Source organism: Coenobita brevimanus, chromosome 58, assembly GCF_032717465.1.
Source record: "Coenobita brevimanus isolate Jiangsu-jjx chromosome 58, ASM3271746v2, whole genome shotgun sequence".
Classification (NCBI taxonomy): Eukaryota; Metazoa; Arthropoda; class Malacostraca; order Decapoda; family Coenobitidae; genus Coenobita; species Coenobita brevimanus.
In genome coordinates, this window is record NC_137011.1 from 1152805 (window position 1) to 1172289 (window position 19485).

General features: G+C 47.7%; 1 protein-coding gene across 1 annotated transcript in view; it reads right to left on the minus strand.

The window, feature by feature from the left end:
* Positions 1-1681: 1681 nt before the first annotated feature.
* The window catches only part of LOC145402611 (calcium-activated chloride channel regulator 1-like), a 57318-nt gene continuing 39514 nt past the window's right edge, over positions 1682-19485 (minus strand). Inside the window, exons 2-4 of the mRNA XM_080274603.1 lie at positions 6324-6898; positions 4796-6030; positions 1682-3348 (exon numbers count right to left, since the gene is read on the minus strand). Of these exons, the coding sequence (XP_080130729.1) occupies positions 1682-3348; positions 4796-6030; positions 6324-6898 (3477 nt within the window). The remainder of the gene's footprint in view (positions 3349-4795; positions 6031-6323; positions 6899-19485) is intronic.

The window sequence follows — 19485 nt, forward strand, 5'->3', positions numbered from 1 at the left end:
TAAATTACATATTTCCTCTCTGTTTTCATTACCATCATCCAATATCATAAGCTTTTCTTCAATTGTTTTCTTGTTTTTGTCTCGTCTTTAACACATGTCTTTTTGTCACCATCGCCACATTTTCTTGGCCACGTCATAGGTTTTCTTAGGCCTATATTACCCCTTTCGTCACTACCGTTATATTGTCTTGAAACCTTCTTATTTATAACACTCGTCCCTTCACAAGTTAGTCTAGTTTCTTGTTCTGCTTCATCCCTCTGTCTTTACCACCACATTGTCTTGGTATTCTTTGTCTTAATTGTCTTAGCTTCTTGTAGTTGTAATCTGTCTCACTCGCCGCGTTATAGTAGTCATTGCATTGTCTTTATTTATTTATTTTTTTTCTTACACTATCACTTTGCCCGCTGTAGTATTTTCTTTGCATCACTTGTCTTTATCACTGTCCTCGTCACCAGTTTTCTTTAGTCTTGGCATCTCTCTGTCACAATCGCCCTTTCTTCACCTCCATATTCTCTTTAGCATATATTGTCTTTAACACCATCATCCCCACCAGTCTCTTTAATTTCCCTACCACACTTTTTCTTCTCGCCATCTTTTCTCCATCTTTCCTTCTTTGCCACCACCACCACTACCACCACCACCACCACACGTTGCCCCTCTCCGCCCCCCAATCATCTGTTCAGACTGACGACTTTTTATACCTATTCTTGCCACCTCCAGACGATTTTACTCAGCCCAGGAGAGACTTAGGACTTAGAGGAGTTGGATACACACCTAGGGGAGTTGAATTTAGTCTTCGTTAACCCCTCTGGTTGTGGGATTAAGTGTAATCATCGTTAATCCCTCTGGTTGTGGGGTTAGGTTTAGTACTCGTTACTCCCTTCACAACAAGAGCTCTGCCCTGGAAGAAGCAAGACCGTCTGATGTAGCGAGAATAAAGTTGATGGCTCGTCGTGGTGTCAAGGTGTCATTTATTTTTGATGGCCGGCTGTCCTAACAAACCTCTCGAGAGAACCTAATCTATACAGTTAATGACTAGAGGTGAGCAAAGCTTACAGGTAACAACATTCTGTACAACATTGAGTTTTTTTTTTTTTTTTTTTTTTTTTTGCGAGATTTTTGTCGTTTTTGTCTTCCTTACACTGGACACGTAGTTTTGTTTTTTTTTTCTCTCTTATTTATACAGTACACAACAATTGTCCTTATATCATACACGTTGAAAAATGTCCATACAAAAGATATCTGGGGAAGGGAAGGGAGGGAGGGAGGGAGTTAGGGAGGGAGATTGAAGGAAGGAAGGAAGGTTGGTGAAGGAAGGTGAAAGAAGCCGATGACAACAATGATATTCACACTTAAAGCCTCTTACATTTTTAGTGGTGAATGCTTAGGGAGGGGGATGTGGGAAGGGGTAGGGGGATTTCTCTGACGGGGAGGGGAAGGGAGGGGATGTGAGGTAAGGAGAGGAATGTCTTTGTTGGATGGTGGGTAGTAATATGCAGGAGGGTGCGAGGGAGTGGGAGTGGGAAGGGTAGTGGGAGGGAAAGGGCAAGAGGGAGGGGCAAGGGGAGGAGGAATGGGGAAGGGGAGGGGAGAGGGCAAGAGGAAAACCGTCAGGGAAGGAGTGATGAGGGACGTACTGGGTGTTAGGACTCGGGTGGGGGAAGGGGGGTGGGGGTACACTCTACACTTGCGTCACATTACGACGTTTTGGCTCGATTGACGCAGCGGTGGTGGTGGTTGCTACGGCTGCGGCGGTGGCTGCGGCACGGGCTGCCATGGGGGGCTTGGGTGCAACAGGAGGGGGCACCTTAGACCTAACTGGTGGAGGGCCCTGTGCATTGGCGGCGGGAGGGGGAGCGACGGAGGAGTCTTCAGGGCAGGAGGTGTACATGGGAGGCTGGGTCTGGGTGTAAGCGATCTCCCCTACGAAGGACGGCTGCATCTCCGGGGGATAGGCGGCAGTGGGGTCGACGGGGTAGGAGACCTCAGAGGGCTGGGAGGCGATCTCGTGGGTGTAAGCGGTGGAGGCCTGCGAGGACTGCGAGGAGAGGCCGGGGGTGTATGGGGGAAGGTCCTCATGGCTGTACCCAGGGTGGTAGGGGTAGGGGTAGGGGGCATAGGCTTCGGTGGTATAGGGGGGCTGGTAGGCTGGAGGGTCGGAGTGTGTGGTGGAAGGTGTCTGGGAGCCAGCATAGGGATGTGAGCCGGTTAGCGTGACATCAGGGAAGGGCTCCTGCATGTTTTGGTAGTGAGCTAGGGGCCCGGCGGCTTCCAGGGGCCCGCTGGTCATGGACACACGTCGCTCGTGCTCCTGAAGCAGTTTAGTGACTCCCCAGGACTGGATAGGTGACAGTGGCCGTCCATCCTTGGCCACAGCCACTGCCTCTCCCTCCTTCACGGTACTGTCCACGGAATCGTGACTCTCGTCTTGGTTCACCATCAGGCTGGAGTTCGTCTTGATCATCACATTACGGTTGCCTTCCAACTTTTCACTTTCCTGTTTATGGTGGTGACGCCGGCGCCTTGCCACGTGACAATAGCAGAATGTGGCCAGCACCGCCGCGATGATCAGGAATCCACCCACTGACCCCACAATGACTGCAATGTCCTCCAGGTTCATGCCAGCCACCCGCACAGGCTGGGTCACGCCACGCCCCTGCAGTTCACTCAGGTCATTGGTGGGCTGGGCGGTGCGTGGGCTGGTGAGGGGCGGGGGTGTGGTGGGTGGCTGTGGCACCCATAGTGATGCTATGTTGCTCACACCACCACGGTTGTTGAACTTGTCCACGGCACGAATGGCCACGTAAATGATCTGTTCATAGCGATCAGTGTGATGGAATACTGCCTGCTGGGTGCCTGCCTGCACTGGCAGTGGCATGCCACTCAGCCTTTCCCCATCAAAGGCCTTAGCCTCGGCCCAGGAGCTGGCCATGACTGCCTCGTAGTGGTGAGCGCGGCCCCAGTCATAGTCATCACCAGGGGCCGTCCAGCGCAAAGCTATCTCTCGTGTGGTGGTGTTGACGGTCGCACGCAGGTCCAGGATGCGGGACGGTGGCACAATGTCTGATGGTGGGGGTGGTGACACCACCTCCAGCACGCCATAGGTGGTGGATCGTTGGAAGGGCTGGACGGGTTTGAGGTGCTGGAACCTGATGACACTGCCGCAGCAGGTCAGCTTCCCGGCACTAGAATACACGCGGCTCTGGCGGATAACGGAATCCTTGACGGGCACTTTGGCCAAGTTGCTGTTGTGGTCCACTGACACACTGAGCTGGTAGTGGCCGGGACCACCACGCAGGTTGGGTAGGTACCGGGAGTACACGCCGTCATTCCCAGTGATATCCGGATCTGTCACATGAAAAATACATTATATTATTTTTTCAACACCTCTACGTATGTTAATGTTGTGTTCTTGTTGTGTGTGTGTGTGTGTGTGTGTGTATTTTAACGTGTAGTAAAGGGTTTATGTGCATACGTATTTGCATGGTGTTGGTATATACTTGTGTTTGTGTACAGTATGTGAATTAAGTGTGATGCATGTATGTGAAATTTTTGTGGAGTGTATGTGAATGTGTGTGAGACTTGTGTGGGTTTTTTAAGGTACCGATATGTGAGGTTTGAGGTGTTTGTATATGTGAATGCATGTGAAATGTGCATAGGATGTAAAATAAGCTTATGTACGTGATTTTTTGTGGTGTTTGTGTGCATGTAAAATGTGTGGGACTGTGTATGTGAATGTATGTGAATGTGCAGCGTATGGATATGTATGTGAAATTTATGTGAGGTGTACTGTATTTTTGTATGTGATTACTACAGGCTGTGTAAGCGTGAGTGGAGTGTATATGTGTGTGTGTGTGTGTGTGTGTGTGTGTGTGTGTGTGTGTGTGTGTGTGTGTGTGATGTATATGGATATGTAGAGTATATGTATTTAATATATCAAGCTCATTACACACCATTACATATAACTAAAATCCTGTAGCATGTCAGATGTACGTGTGATGCCCCAGTGATTGAGTTACACACACACACACACACACACACACACTGCAGATAGATGGGTAGATTGTGTGTGTGTGTGTGTGTGTGTGTGTGTGTGTGTTAAACCTTATTCTAGCCCAAGATGTGACGAGGTACGATGCTAATCCAGGAGAAGAGAAAATATACCAGTGGGAAAAGTTTCAATAGCATTCCCTTTGGTATGGGGTGTGAATTATTATTTTTTTTTTTTCAGAGGGTACGCTGTTTGATAGTTGTCCTTGTGGAGTGGGGAGAAAAGAGGTGTGGAGGTGGATAGACGAGGCTGGTGGAGGTAGAAAGAAAAGAGGTGTGGAGGTGGGAAGACGAGGCTGGTGGAGGTAGAAAGAAAAGAGGTGTGGAGGTGGATAGACGAGGCTGGTGGAGGTAGAAAGAAAAGAGGTGTGGAGGTGGGAAGACGAGGCTGGTGGAAGTAGAAAGAAAAGAGGTGTGGAGGTGGATAGACGAGGCTGGTGGAGGTAGAAAGAAAAGAGGTATGGAGGTGGGAAGACGAGACAGGTGGAGATAGAAAGATGAGTGGAGGTAGAGGAGAGAGGTGGAGATAGGGTGACATGAGGGTGAAAATGGGGAGAGGACAGAAAAAGGGGGTGGAGGTCAATGGAGAGGGTTGGAGATAGGGAGATGTGAGGAGTGGAGATAGGGAGAGGAGAGGGTGCAGATAGGGAGAGGAGAGGGTGCAGATAGGGAGAGAAAAGGGGGTAAAGAAGTTGAGAAATAGACTTGGAATGATGATGATAATGTACAAGCAGACTTCACACACCTCCATAGCCGTTGTCGAAGAGGTCAACCAGGACGGAATTGTAGTTGCTGCCGTTGGTGTCAGTGCCAAGGCGTTGGAGTCGGGCCGTCACTCTGGCGTTGATGATGGGCATCTCCTCCTCCTTCACCTCGGCGTAGATGATGACGGGCAGGGACGGGTCTGTGGCGTTGATGGCATTGTTGTCCACGCTGGTCCACAGGCGGAGGGAGATCTTGCGCGCGGCACTCTCCCTGGCTGACACCTGGATGTGTAGACCCTGGTGGGAGTCAGCGCGGTTCTCCACTCGGTATTGCCATTGGCCTCGCTCAGCGTCGATGATGTTCACGAAGATAACGTTGGCATCTCCATCCTCCTCCTGCATATTGACGTTGGAAATAACCTCCCCCGAGGGTGCAGTGAGCTGTACAGTGTTGCCCACGTGGTTGAGGTCGTAGTAGTAAATGGACAGGCGAGCGTCAGGGCCCAGGGAGTCATCCAGCATAAAGGATCCTACCGACATGGACTCTATGCCGCCTGGGTATGCGTTGCTGTGGACCAGTACCGGTGCGCCTGGTGCTGCTGGTGGCTCACTGCGCCGCACCGCCGCCAGCAACGCGTCCATCAGTGCCACCATCATGCTCACCTTGGAGTCGTTGCCCACACCCTCGTCCATCACAGTGAAGGACGACCCCCGTGTGGCGGACACCAGTGACTGCAATCCCGCCGCCGCCGTGCCGCCAATGCCACGGTGTTCGGTCATGGGGTACAGCACTGTGTCCACCCGCACACCACGGGCCAGGGCCAGGCGCTCCATCTCTTCCATGTCACTGGGGTGCGCTGCGCCCTTGCCGGTGGTCACCAGAATGATGGTTGCGCCCGCAGTGCCAGCAGGGTCCTGGTCCAGAGCCCTGAGTGCCTCCTGTAGCCCACAGAGCACGCACTTGTTGCTCTCAGGCACCCTGGATGGGTTGCGGGGCAGTGATGACCCCACCCGCTGCCGCACGTCAGTCACGGAGTCCAGCTTGGCCAGTGGCGAGTATGTACCCGCCACCGAGTTGAACACCACCAGAGCCACGTAGTCACCGTCAGGCACGTCATATACCACCACACGACGCACGGCCTTACGCACGAACTCCCATCGGCGCTGCATGTTCATGACGGCCGTGTCCTCCACCACCAACACTATCCGTGCTGCACTCTCCTGCACGAACCTCAGTGATGGCAGCAGTGCAGCCGTAGAGTTGCTGGGACTGTTCCTACAAACACAACACCACCATTAGCAACACACTGGTAGATGGAAGGCTACAGATAGATAGATAGATAGAGATTTGCTGTAGAAAGATAGGTAGCTGATCGTGATAGATGCGATAGATTGATACGTTTAACAGATCAGCAGATATAGGCTATATAGCTACAGTAGACAGACAGATACTGTACATATTAAGTTTATTTAAGTGCATTTAAATTATACCAATCGTTAAGTAGGTTACATTTATTGAGTAATGGCAGGTAAAGTAGAAACACTAAGCATGAGATGGACAACACTCACCTGCCATGGACAAAGTCCTGCGACTGTAGGATGATGTCCCATGCAGGTCGACCGAGGCACTGCGCGTTGTGTTTGGTGGGGGCCTCTGGGATGTGATCAGCTGTGGCGCAGAAGGGCATGGGCGGGGACTTACGGGAGGCGCAGGTGTTGGGGTTGAAGACTCCCGTAGCAGGGTCTCTGTAGGTGGGCGGGTAGAGGGGGTCGTCCTGGTAGCCTCTCTCCTCAAACACTCCCCACCGGAACTTCACCCACTCGGCCAGCAGGAGACGAGCGGCCATCATGTACGTGTCGTTGGTGGTGGTACGCAGAAGGTCCCCGCCCATCTGAATATAGTCCCCTTGCCGCCCACATCCCTGGCTCTGCTGCGCCCATGGACGGGACCCGAAGACAGGGTGGTTGGTGGTGACTCTGATGTGGGCGTTGGTGGGCGTGGCGGCGGCAGTGAGGGGCGTGAGGAGTGAGCAAGTGAGGGCGTCTGTTCTCCATGAGCGTGGCAGGGCGACGGTGACCTCCCTCAGTGACGCCCTGCCTCCCGTGGCCTTCCATAGCACGCCAGAGAACTCGTGCAGGACGCTCTGTAGGGGAGAAAGAAAGGGTGGTGAAGAGCGACATGGTGGTAGGAGGAGAGTAGGCAAACGGGAGGTAGGGAGAGAAGTTGCAGGCAGGTGAGAAGAGAGGAGGAGGTAGAGAGAGAAGTGGAAAACTAAGAGGGGATATAATACTGGAGATACGGAGGGAAGAGTAAATGTACGGAGAGAAGTTGCAGGGAGGTGGAGGTAGGGAGAGAAGAGGAAGGTTAGCAGGGGATCTAGTAGTGGAGATAGGGAGAGAAGAGGAGTGGAGGTAGGGAGGGAAGAGGGATGGACATAAGGGGAGAAGAAGGTTGTAGGCAAGGTTGGAGAGAATAAGCTGTGAACGAATAGGAAAAAAATGGAAGGTTAAAAGGAGAGAGAAAGAGAGAGAGTTGCAGTGACAAAAATATACCTTGAAGCAGAAAAATGAACAATATAGAAAATGGGAGGTTGTAATTTGGAGGGGAAACTCACGTAAAGTCGGCACCATTGTCTACGAAGATGAAGAATGTGTGTAGGCGACTTTCCCTCACCCCGGTTTTCTCCCTCACGTTCCTCACCCCTCACCTTCACCCCTCGCCGTTCTTTCCCTCACGCTTCTTGCTCGAGTCTCAAATCCTTCTTGAACTTTAAAGACAACAAATTTCCTCTTCTTTCCCTCCTCTTTTTTCCCTCCTCTTTTTCGACGCATATTTCACCCTCCTTTACACCTATTTTTTTTGTTATTTTTTTATCTACTTCTGTTTGAGTGTATAGCTATGCACTGGTCTGTTTTTCTTCTGGTAGTCTATCTGTGTGCCTGTTTATCTATTTGTCTGTCTATCGTGTATCTGTCTGTCTATCTGCCCATCTAACTCCAGACTCACTCTCTCACTCTCTCTGTCTCTGTCTCTGTCTCTCTCTCTCTCTGACATAAAACACCCGCCATGTCACTTTTTTGTTTCTTAAATCCCAAGAGAAAAATTCCAGTGAAGGGTGAGAGGTGAGGTGAGGGGAGGGGAGGGAAAGAGAGGGGAGGGGAGGGGAGGGGAGGGAAGGGAAGGAGGAAGGGGTCATAGGGAGCGAGCATGGGGGGTGAAAAGGGTCAGACAGTGGATGGGAAGGGAGGGGAAAGGAGGGAAAGGGGTTTGGTGAGGGGAAAGACAGGGAGGGGAGGAAATAAAGATAAAAGAAATGGAGAAAGAGTGGGATTAAAGTGGTGGGGAGGGGAAGGGAGGGGAAGAAAAAAAATTGGGCAAAAGAAAGGTGAGTTAAGAGGGGAAAGGGAGGGCAGGGGAGGGGAAGAGAGTGGTGATAGGTGGAGAGGTGAGAAGGTTGAGAAAAGTGATGGAAAAATGGGAATAGGAAGAGAATAGGTGGATTTAGAAGGGGAAGAGAGGGGTGGGATGGGGAGGTGAGAGGAGAAGGGAGGGGAAAAGAAGGGAGGAGGAGGGGAAGGATGATGGGGGTGGAAGGAGAAGTAGGAGAAAGGAAGAGGATGAAAAGCGAAGGAAGAGGAAGTAAGGAGGAGGAGAAGTTCAAAGGAAAGCAAACAGCAACAGACTTATTGGTCCTTTTGAGGCTGTCGGAGGAAAGGATAGGAAAGCTGGAAGAGGACGAGGAGGAGGCGAAGGAAGAGGAAGAGGAGGAGGAAGAAGAGGAGGAGGAGAGGAAGTGAGAGAAAAAAAAATAATGAGGAGGAAATGAGGGTACGACTCAGGCAGTTGGAATTAATGTCTTGCTCTCCTTCCTATTGCCGGCTACATATTACCTTCCTTGTTCAGTGTTCCTTGTTCCGTATTGGCTGTTCCGTGTTTTCCTTAGTTTGTTCCTTGTTCAGTGCTGCTTGTCCCATATTAAATGTACCTTGTTCCGTAAGGTCGTTCTCTATTCCTGGTTCCGTTTCTCATATTTGTTCCGTAAATTTGTTCCTTGTCTTGTGTTCCTTATTTCCTGTTCCCTGATTTTTTTCCTTATTCTGTCATCGGTGTTCCTTGTTCACCAGATTTTTTCCTTGTTCCCTGTTCCGTGTGCCTTTTGCCTTAACGACAGTCTGCCAATTCTTACCACTACCACAACTGGCACCACTACCACAACTGGCACCACTACCACAGCTGCCACCACAACCAGAACTGCCACCACTGTCAACATTACCACCATTACAAGGAGCAATAGCAACCAGCAGCCACCACAATCCACATTCACACAGCTACCACAACTACCAATATTCACAGCCACAGCTACCAACATCCACCAAAACCAATATTCACACAACCAACACCACAGCCAACATTCAGACCACAACTTTAACCAACATTCATAGACAGTCACCACCACTACAGTCACAACAGCTACCAACATTCATACGACCACCACAACCAACATTCACATATAAACAACTACCAACATTTATGGGGGGGGGAGTCCGCTTGGTATGCAGTGAACTGAAAATTTTCCATAAATCCTTTCCTACCAAACCAAACAGCACCCATAGAGAGAGAGAGAGAGAGAGAGAGAGAGAGAGAGAGAGAGAAAGAGAAAGAGAGAGAGAGAGAGAGAGAGGCAGATAGATAGATACATAGACAGAGATAGATGGATGGACAGATGGATGGATGGGTAAGTAAAGACAGAGCTTGCAAATAATAAATGCTCTAAAACATGGATAGACAGAGTATATTAACTGATTTATAGATGGAGATAAAATGAAAGTAAATATAAAGATGATATATGAAAGGATAAATATTGCTATAAGTCTCCAGTCCAGAGCCAGTCTACCCCCATACAGATTCAAGTTTCTAGCCAAGCCTAACTTAACCTATCCCAACCCCGCTTAAAACTGCCAAATCTAACCCAAAGTAACCCAACCCAACCCTGTTCCAACCTAACGTAACATGACCAGACCTACCTAACCTAACCAGACGTAAAGCCTAACCAATTCTAACGCACTCTAATTCACCCTAACCCAACCCAACCCAACCCAACCAAACGCAACCCAGTTCTGACCTAACCTAACCGGACACAAAGCCTAACCATCCCTAACTCCCCCTAACCCAGCTTGTAAATTGTAATCATAGCACGACCTGTTTCACCTGACCTGACCTGAGCAATTACGTGACCCCCCAAGGCAGTCGGGTGGCGGAACAGACAAGCAATTCCTCCCGCACTTAGCATTCATGAGGACACCAGCAGACCGACTTGACAATCCTGTTTATTTGCTTGTCCATCTCGCCACCCTCGCCCGTGTCTTGCTTCGCTCGCTTGTAGGCTGTTTGGGAGTGTGTTTTATGGGCTGTGTATCTGTGTATCCTATCTCTCTCTTGCTTTTGGTTACGTGCTTGCTGTCTCTCGCGTTTCGTCAGTTGCTTTCTCTCCTTCCTTTGCTTTCTGTCGTTTTTCTTCATTTGCTTTCTCCGACTCCCTCTTCCTTGTTTCCAGCCATTTCACCAAATTCTAGTCTGCTTCTTACCTTTAATCTCTCTCTCTCTCTCTCTCTCTCCCTCCCTCCACTAATCAATTCCACCCTCTCTCCTCCACACCTTGGCCATCTCCATCCTCATCATCTATCCCTTCACCCCCACTTTCTTCCCTCCCTCCCTCCCACTCATCTCCCACCGTCTCCCCACTTCCCTCCCTCTCTCCCCATCCTCCTTCCTTCCAGCTGTTACCTCGTGGACGCAGGAAGAAAAAAAAAATCAAGAAAAATCTCAAGTTACTTTTTGATGATTATGAACTCAGAGGGAAAAAAATGACCACTTAGTTTATTCACAAGTTTTCCAAAGTTTCCATAAAAATATTACTTTACGACTCTCGATGCCAACGCAGCGCTGAGTGGAGAGAGAGAGAGAGAGAGAGAGAGAGAATCCTTGACAAGTATGATCCACTGAAACCTAGACTACTCACCTACCCCCCACCCCCACCCACTCCCCCCCTCCCCTAGAGATATTGACGCAAAGCATTGCCTAGGTGACAGTCTCTCTCTCTCTCTCTCTCTCTCTCCTACGTTTTTCCCCATAATTCCCTCACCCTCTCTTACTTTTTTTTTTCTTTACCACTTTTCCCCTTGCTTTTTTTTCACACTCTGTCTCTCTCTCGACATGTCTTTTCTCGCTCTTCTTCACTCATGGCGTACACTCTCTCACTCTCCTTTCTCACATTTTCACTCTTCTGGCTCACACTGTCGGCTTCTGTGCGTCCTTAGTCACTCTCTTTTCACTCCTCACTTCTCTCTCTCTCTCTCTCTCTCTCTCTCTCTCTCTCTCTCTCTCTCATCAATCTTCCTCAGCCTCTATCTCACACCTCTCCCAAACGCCTCCACTCCCCCTCCTCCTCCTCCTCCTCTCCTCCTCCACCTCCTCCTCTTCCTCCTCCTCCATCAGCGCATTCCAACCACCTTCCAGACCACACCGTCTCCCCTTACCTTGTGTCACTCCATTCCTTCTTATCTATGTTTTATCTATCAGTCCATCTATCTATTTGTCTATCTATCTATCCATCTATCTATCTGTCTATCTGTCTGCCCCTCTCCTCATTTATCTATGCATTTTTTTAAACTGCATCTTCATATTTCCTTTCCAATTCCTGTTCATTCCCACTCCAGTTCCCATTCATTCCCACTCATCTCCTTTCCCAGTTGTCAGTCATTTCCACTCATTTGCACTCCATTTTTCATTCATTTCCACTCCATTTCTCATTCATTTCCACTCATTTCCACTCCATTTCTCATTCATTTCCGCTCATCTCCAGCCACACTTCACTCCACTTCATTTTTCACTGATGCCCACTTCGGTTCCCAGTATTAGCCCACTAAGTCCCCAGCTTCTTCACTCCTGTCTCTTGATCCACACTTCTCCTCCCTCTCTTCCTCCACTTCACCCTCCACTCCACTCCACTCACTCACTCAGCCTCCACCTCCCGCTCTTCTTCCACTCCTGTCTCACCTCCATTACCACTCCGTCCGCACCCCCTCTCCTCTCCTCTCATCCCTTCACCCTCTCCTCTCCTCAACCCTCTCGCCAACCTCACATTCTCTCTCTCTCTCTCTCTCTCTCTCTCTCTCTCTCTCTCTCTCTCTCTCTCAGGTAATACAAAAGAGAGAGGCCAGAATCTTAATCTCTTTTCCCGATCTTGCCCATATGCGCCTCTCTTTCTTTTTGCGAGATATGATTTTTACCCTTTTCAGAGAGAGAGAGAGAGAGAGAGAGAGAGAGAGGAAAGAAAAAGACGAAAAAGCAAGAGAGAATACAGGAGAAAAGGGACGAAGGATAGTGAGAGGGAAAAACGGTGACGGCCGATCAATATGGAGAGAGAGAAAGCGGGGGAGAGAGAGAGAGAGAGAATAGGGGTAACACCGAGGCAAAAGGTGAATGAAAAGGAGATTGAAACGAAAAGGAAATTGCAGGGAGAGAGAGAGAGAGAGAGAGAGAGAGAGAGGAAGTACCTGTGGGTAGGAGGAAGAGTGGGAGGAAGGGAGCAGGAAGGTGAGAAAGAAAGGAATGGTGTGGTGGAGAGGAAGAGGAGGAGGAAGGGGGAAGGCGAGAGAAGAAAGGCAGGTGAAATAAGGAAGGGAGGTGTAGGGAAGAGGAAGAGAGAAAGGAGTGGAGGGAAAAAGAGGAGAGAAGGTAGAGAAGAGGGAACTGGCAAGGAGGTATAGGAAAAGCGGAGAGAATAGGAAGGGGAGGAACATGGAAAATGGGAGGTGAGGAGAGGAAGAGGGGACGGGGAGAGAAAGGGGAGTGGAGGAAAGGGGGATCAGGGGTAGAAAGGGAACGGCAAGGGCGAGATAGAAGAGGGAGAGAAAAAGGAGGGAGAAGGAGGGGAGATGAAGGGATTAGGGAGAAAAAATAAGAGAGGGGAGAGGAAGGGTGACCAGAGAAAGACAGGGAAGGTGGGGAAAGGAAGAAGGAAGGGGGAGGAAATGGGGGGATGGGGTAGATAGGCAGGGTGAGGGAGGAAAAGAAGGAAAGGGGTGGGGAAAGGGGGGTTTGGGTGGGAGAGGCAGGGTGAAGGAGGGAAAGGGAGAAGGAAGGGGGTGATGAAAAGGGGGATTAGGGGCGAGGAAGAGGGGAGGGATTCTCTTTTTACACCCTCCCCCCCCCAATTGTAAGAAGAGGGTAATTATCGCCAGTACGTCGGTGAGAGGGGAAAATGAGGGGGTCGAGAGGGGAGGAGAGGGGGGGAGAGGGGAGGGAAAATGAGGAGGGTCGAGAGAACTGGAGAGAGGGGGGAGAAGGGGAGAGAGGTGGAAGTTGGAGAGGAAGGGAGAGAGGGATTGAAGAAAGAGAGAGGAAAGGGGATAGGGATGGGGGGTAGAGAGGAGGGGAAAAAGACAGGGTGAAGAGGAGTGAGATGGGCTGGGGATGAAAGAGGAGGTGTGTGGCTCCGGCGGGGATGAGGAAGGAGAGAAGGAGTGAGAGGGATGTGAGGAGAGGGCGAAGGAGAGATGAGAGGCGTGGTGATGGGTGGGGGAAGGGAAAGGTGAGAAAATATGGAAGGAAAACACACTGATCCAAATTTCCACATACCACACAGACAAGACCATCCCAACAAGGCGGTCTGGCCATAAATATTAATAAACAACCTTTCTCTATTCACACAAGTTAAAAGAAAAGGGTAGGACAGCAAAAAAGGCTCTCCCCCACCCTCCAGACCCTCCGACAGTGAACTGGACCGAAGAATATATAAAAATAACACCTTAAAGAGAGAAAATACCTGGAGGGAGTTTTATAGGAACGGCGGAAAAAAAAAAAAGTTTGCGCCCGTGCGATCTTAAGCAAACATGTATCTAATCTTATTTTGGTAGAGAGAGAGAGAGAGAGAGAGAGAGAGGGTGTCAGAGTACCAGGAACTGTGATCCGGAGAGAGGAAGTGATAAGAGAGGTGAGAGAAGCCGGAGGAGGGGGGGGGGGACTGAAAGAAAGCGAGTGAGAGAGAGGGAGAAAATAAAGCGAGGGGAGGGGGTACTATAATTAAATGTATAGAGCGTCGTCCACTACAATTACGTTAAATAGGGAGGTGTTCCGTAGGATGGTACCCTGACCGCGAGGGGAGGGGAGGGGGGAAGGGAGGGAAGGGGAGGAAGAATTTAAGGGAGGGAAGGAATGGGAGGGAGAGGAAGAGGGAAGGATTACACAGGATTACACAGGAAAGCAAACAGCAACAGACCTTATGGTCCTTTCGAGGCTGCTTGTTAGAGAAAACTATGACTACAAGATCTAACTCTACATGTTGAAGGATAAGGATAGGAAAGCAAGAAGGCTTCCCCCACCACCAAACCCTCCAGGAAAAAGTGAGAAAAACCACCATGCAGCATGGAAAAACTGACATGGAAATTTTATAGGAAACACTGGAAAGGAAAAGTCACATTCTATAATACTTTATCTATAAGCTACCCGATAGAGTAACCTGAAAGAGAAAGTAAACTAATAAGATAATAGTTACGGCATGACATTATAAACCAGTGGGACAGTACACAAGTTTCATCCTGAAGCAGTGACCCCTGGTACATTAAAAAAATCCCGATGGTGGTCACTTGACTAACAGGGACCCTCAGTGATCCACAGCCCATCACAGGTCGAAAGTAAGAGTAGTGACCGTTAACTCAGGGTTATCTGTGCAGCTCCTAATCTGTGCTTATATTGCTTTCTTTGAGCTGAGGAGACTGAAAAGTATATAGGACGGGTGTCTTAGATAAAAAGGGACTGCACAGTGCACAGTGTGGATGTGCAATGCACAGAGTGGATGTTTAGGGGTGGTGCGGCAACCTTCCCTGGCGCTTTTTAGGTAGGCAGCAGTCAATCAGGCAATAGCTCCGTTCACTCCACTGAGACAAGGAACTCTCCCATGTGGGACAGTACACAAGTTTCATCCTGAAGCAGTGACCCCTGGTACATTAAAAAATCCCGATGGTGGTCACTTGACTAACAGGGACCCTCAGTGATCCACAGCCCATCACAGGTCGAAAGTAAGAGTAGTGACCGTTAACTCAGGGTTATCTGTGCAGATCCTAATCTGTGCATATATTGCTTTGTTTGCACCGAATAAATTGAAAATGTATATCGTGACGCAACACTATGTACGGGTACATTGTTTACGGGGTGTCTTGTAGACTAAGGGGGCATGAACTTACATGTACTGTAGCTATAAAAGCAAGTTATTCGGACAGAAAAAGAGTCAGCTGAGGATTTTCGTGCAAATACTTGTCTAATTTGTTTTTGAATGTCTCAATTGAGATACTGTTCACGGTATCTGAGGATAATCTGTTCCAGATATTTACAACTCTGTTAAAGAAGAAGTATTTTGCTTCGTGGGATTGGAATCGTTTTCCCATGATTTTGCAGCCATTACTTCTAGTTTGACTCGACCGGTCTATATCAAAATATTTATTCATGTCTAAGTTGTCATATCCCTTCATGATTTTGAAAACTTCAATAAGGTCCCCTCTTAACCTGCGCTTCGTTAGGCTAAATAATTTAAGTTCTTCAAGGCGTTCCTCATATGGTTTGTTTCTAAGTCGTGGTACCATTTTTGTGATTCTTCGCTGAATTTTCTCTAATTTTTCAATGTCCTTTCTGTAGTACGGAGACCAGAATTGCACACAATACTCAAGATGGGGGCGCACTAGCGAGTTGTACAAGGCAAGTATGACTTTTTCCGATTTAAACTCGAAAGTTCTTCCAATAAAACCCACTAGCTTGTTTGCAATTTTTACCGCATCGGTACACTGCTTGCTTGGTTTTAGGTCTTTTGATATTGTCACACCAAGATCCTTTTCACTGTCTGTACTTGATAACTGAATATTGTTCATTTTGTAATTTGCATGGACATTGTTACTTCCAATATGAAGTACTTTACATTTTTCTGTGTTGAATTTCATTTGCCATTTTTCTGCCCAGCTTGCTAAAGTATTAAGGTCATTTTGTAACTGCTGCCACTGTAATTTTGAAGTGACTTTACTGGTTATTTTAGTATCATCTGCAAATTTGGATACTTTACAATTTAGACCCTCATCAATGTCATTTATATAGATAATAAAAAGTATCGGTCCAAGTACTGAGCCTTGGGGAACACCGCTGATCACATTACGCCATTTGGATTCCTTTCCGTTTATCACAACTCGCTGTTTTCGGTCTGACAGCCAGTCTTGTAACCATTTTAGCGTCTTTCCTTTTATTCCATGTGCTTCAATTTTTCTCATGAGACGCTTGTGAGGGACAGTGTCAAATGCTTTCTGAAAGTCGAGGTAAATTATATCTACTGCTCTTGAGTCATCGTATGATTTGTAAACATCATGGAAGAAGTCCAGTAGGTTAGTTAAGCATGAACGACGATGTCTGAATCCATGTTGCGAGTCTTTAATTATATTATTTTCTTGTAGATAATTAACTATTTTATCTCTTATGATTTTTTCCATTAACTTGCACACTACTGATGTTAAGCTGATTGGTCTGTAATTTCCTGGGTGCGACTCATTTCCTTTTTTGAAAATTGGTGTTACATTTGCTAGTTTCCATTCGCGTGGAACTTTCCCAGTACTTAATGATTTATTGAATAAGACAGAGAGTGGCAGCAGTAACTCATGTTTTGCTTCTTTGAGAATTCTCGGTGATATTTTATCGGGGCCAGGGGTTTTGTTTATGTCCGTACTATTTATGGCTGAAAGGATATCATTATTATGGATAGCATAGTTACTAAGGACTGTGCTATTTGCTTGGTTTGTGGGTAACAGTAGGTTTCTGGTGGTGTTTTCTACTGTAAAAACAGACGCAAAGTAATCGTTAAGAATGTTTGCCATTTCGACCTCATTTTCAGTGTGTCTGCCATTGTTCGTTTCTAGAGGACCTATTGATGTAGTCATAACCTTTTTCTTTCTAATGTAACTGTAAAATTCTTTAGGATTTGATTTGCACGTATTAGCAATGTGGATCTCCAGTGCTCTTTTGCTTTGTTTAATAAGTCTTTTCTATGTGCGGTGTAGATTATCGTATTGTAATTTATCATCATTATTTTGTGTAGCTTTATATTTATGGTATGTCTGTTTTTTGGCTATTAAGTTACTTCTTATTTCACTGGACCACCACTTTGGTTTACTATTTCCAGCTGGACGTTTGTTACGTAGTGGCACACATGACTTTACCACTTCATTAAATTTTTTGGTGAATATTTCCCATGCTTGGTTTATGTCATCGGTTTCAGACATTTGATTCCAATCTGCAGTTGCAAGTAGCGCTCTGAGCCTGTTGAAATTAGCTCTACGATAATCTGGGACCTTTTCTTTGCTCTCCGTTTCTTTTACTTTTTCAGTAGTAATATTAAACTGTATAGTTCGATGATCACTGGAACTAAACTCAGGTCCTATTTCAACGTTGTTGACTAGGTTATCATTTGTAGTCAAGATGATGTCTAGGATATTGTTTCCTCTCGTTGGGTATTCTACGCGTTGGGAAAGGGCGCTTTCCTGAAGATTCGTATAAAGCTCTTGTCCTGAGTGTGCCGTCAGTGGTTCACCCCACTTTGTTACCGGTAGATTAAAGTCTCCAAAAATTACGCTATCCTCTTGACAACAAATTTCCGCAATTTGATCATAAAGTTTTTCATCTGTCTCAGTTGACTGTGCTGGCGGACGATAGATGAGACATATATTTATTTTGTGTGAATTAATACTTAGCTGAACATAACTGGCATCTATGTTGGTAATATTGGGTTTGGATAGCACAAGGGGATGGAGACTAGTTTTCACATATAGTAAAACACCGCCACCAGCTCGATGTGGTCGCTCACAGCTGAAAATATTGTACCCTGTTAGTGAGTATTCCGCCAGAAAGTCACGGTCAGATGTGTTAATCCAGGACTCTGTGATGCCAATGATGTCATAATTTTCTAGGTAAATTAGAGATTCTAGATCCTCAAACTTGTTACGTAGACTACGTGCGTTAGCATAGCAGACTCTAATTCCGTTCCGAACAGTTGGAAGGGAGGGAGGAGGAGGAAGAAAGGATTAGGGGAAGGGGAGATAGGAAGTGGAGGGGTGACGAAAGTAAATGGAAGGGATGAGAGACGTGGATGAAGGAATAGGTAGGGTAAGGAAGGAGGGAGAGAAGAGAGGCAAGGACTGAGAGAGAGAGAGAGAGAGAGAGAGAGAGAGAGAGAGAGACGCCCTTTGCTTGTTAGGTCGACTTTGGGGTGGAAGGCTGAGAAGAAATTAAAGTATTCCTTGTGTGGGTATAATGGAAGGAGGTGCCGGGTGAGAGAGAGAGAGAGAGAGAGAGGGGGGGAGAAGGGCAGAGAGGGGAGGTGGTGAGGAAGGAGGGGAAGGAAAGCCGCTGGGAGGCAGTGTTCTGACTTTCTGTATTTTCTTTCTCTATTTTCTCTTTTTCATTTTTCTCTTTCTCTACGTCCCTCCCATAGCACTTCTTCGTTACTAGCATTGTATTCTAGTGTTAATCTCCTGTTACAGACTGCTATTTTAAGCCAAGTGAGAGTCAAAAGGATATAGGTACAAAAAAATTATTCTTATTTTGTACCTCTTGTGTTCTTACGTTCTTTGCCTTCTTCGTTCCCTTTATTTTTTCTTTGTTGTGTCGTCTTTTTCGTTTCTCTCCTTTTTTTTCGTATCCTGTTGCCCCCCCCCACCCTTCGTCCCCTTTCTTCTCCTACCTTTCCTCTCCCTCTCCCCTTCCTCTCCCTTCCTTCCCCTCCTTTCTCTCTCCCCCTTTCCCCTTCCCCAAATTTTCGTCCCCTCTCTCCCTTTCCTCTCTCCGACCCCTCCTCTCCCTATTCTCCTGTCTCTTTCTCTCTCACCTTTATATTCTTTCCCCTCCCCTTGTGTTCTCCCGTTCCCTACCTCTCCCTTTCCCCCTTCCCTCCTCGCTCTTGCTTTCTCTTCCCCGCCCCTCCCCCGTCTCTGTGTAAGGCGGGTCATTTCCATCATTAAGGAAGGTGAACAAGGAAGGTCGGCATGTCAAGGCGAATGGGAATCTCAAGAGGGCCATGTTGTGTGTCTATTCTCTCTCTCTCTCTCTCTCTCTCTCTCCCCTTTCCGTTTCTGCGCACTCCATCATCCTCTCCTCTTCTTACTATTTTTTGCTTTCTTCATACCTCACTTTTATCTCCCCGCTCTCTTCCTCTCCCCTCTCTTCTCTCCCTTCCTCCCCAATCTCAAGGGAGGCAATTATACGCGATCTCTCATTCTCCCTCCGAACGCAGCACTCTCTCCCTTGCTTTTCTGTCAGTGCCTCTCTCTCCCTTTATTCCTCATGCCTCACTTCTTCCTTCTCTCCTCCTGTCCTTCTTTTTTCTATTTCATTTTGTCATTCCACTCCTCCATCAGTCTGTTATTGCTTCCTACTTCCTTCGTTTCATCCATCTACTTGTTTTATTGTTCCATCCATCCATCCTTCCATCCATCTATCTATGTTTCCTTCCTTCCATCGATCCATCTATCCATCCAACCGTGAATCTGTTTACCTGTCCTTCCCTCCGTCCATCTGCCGATCTTCTTTCCATCCATCCATCCATCCATCCATCCATCCATCTATCCCTTCTTATTCCCCTCCTCTATTTCATTATTTCTCCCTGTCATCATGTATTCCTTCCTCTTCCTTTTTTCTTTCGCG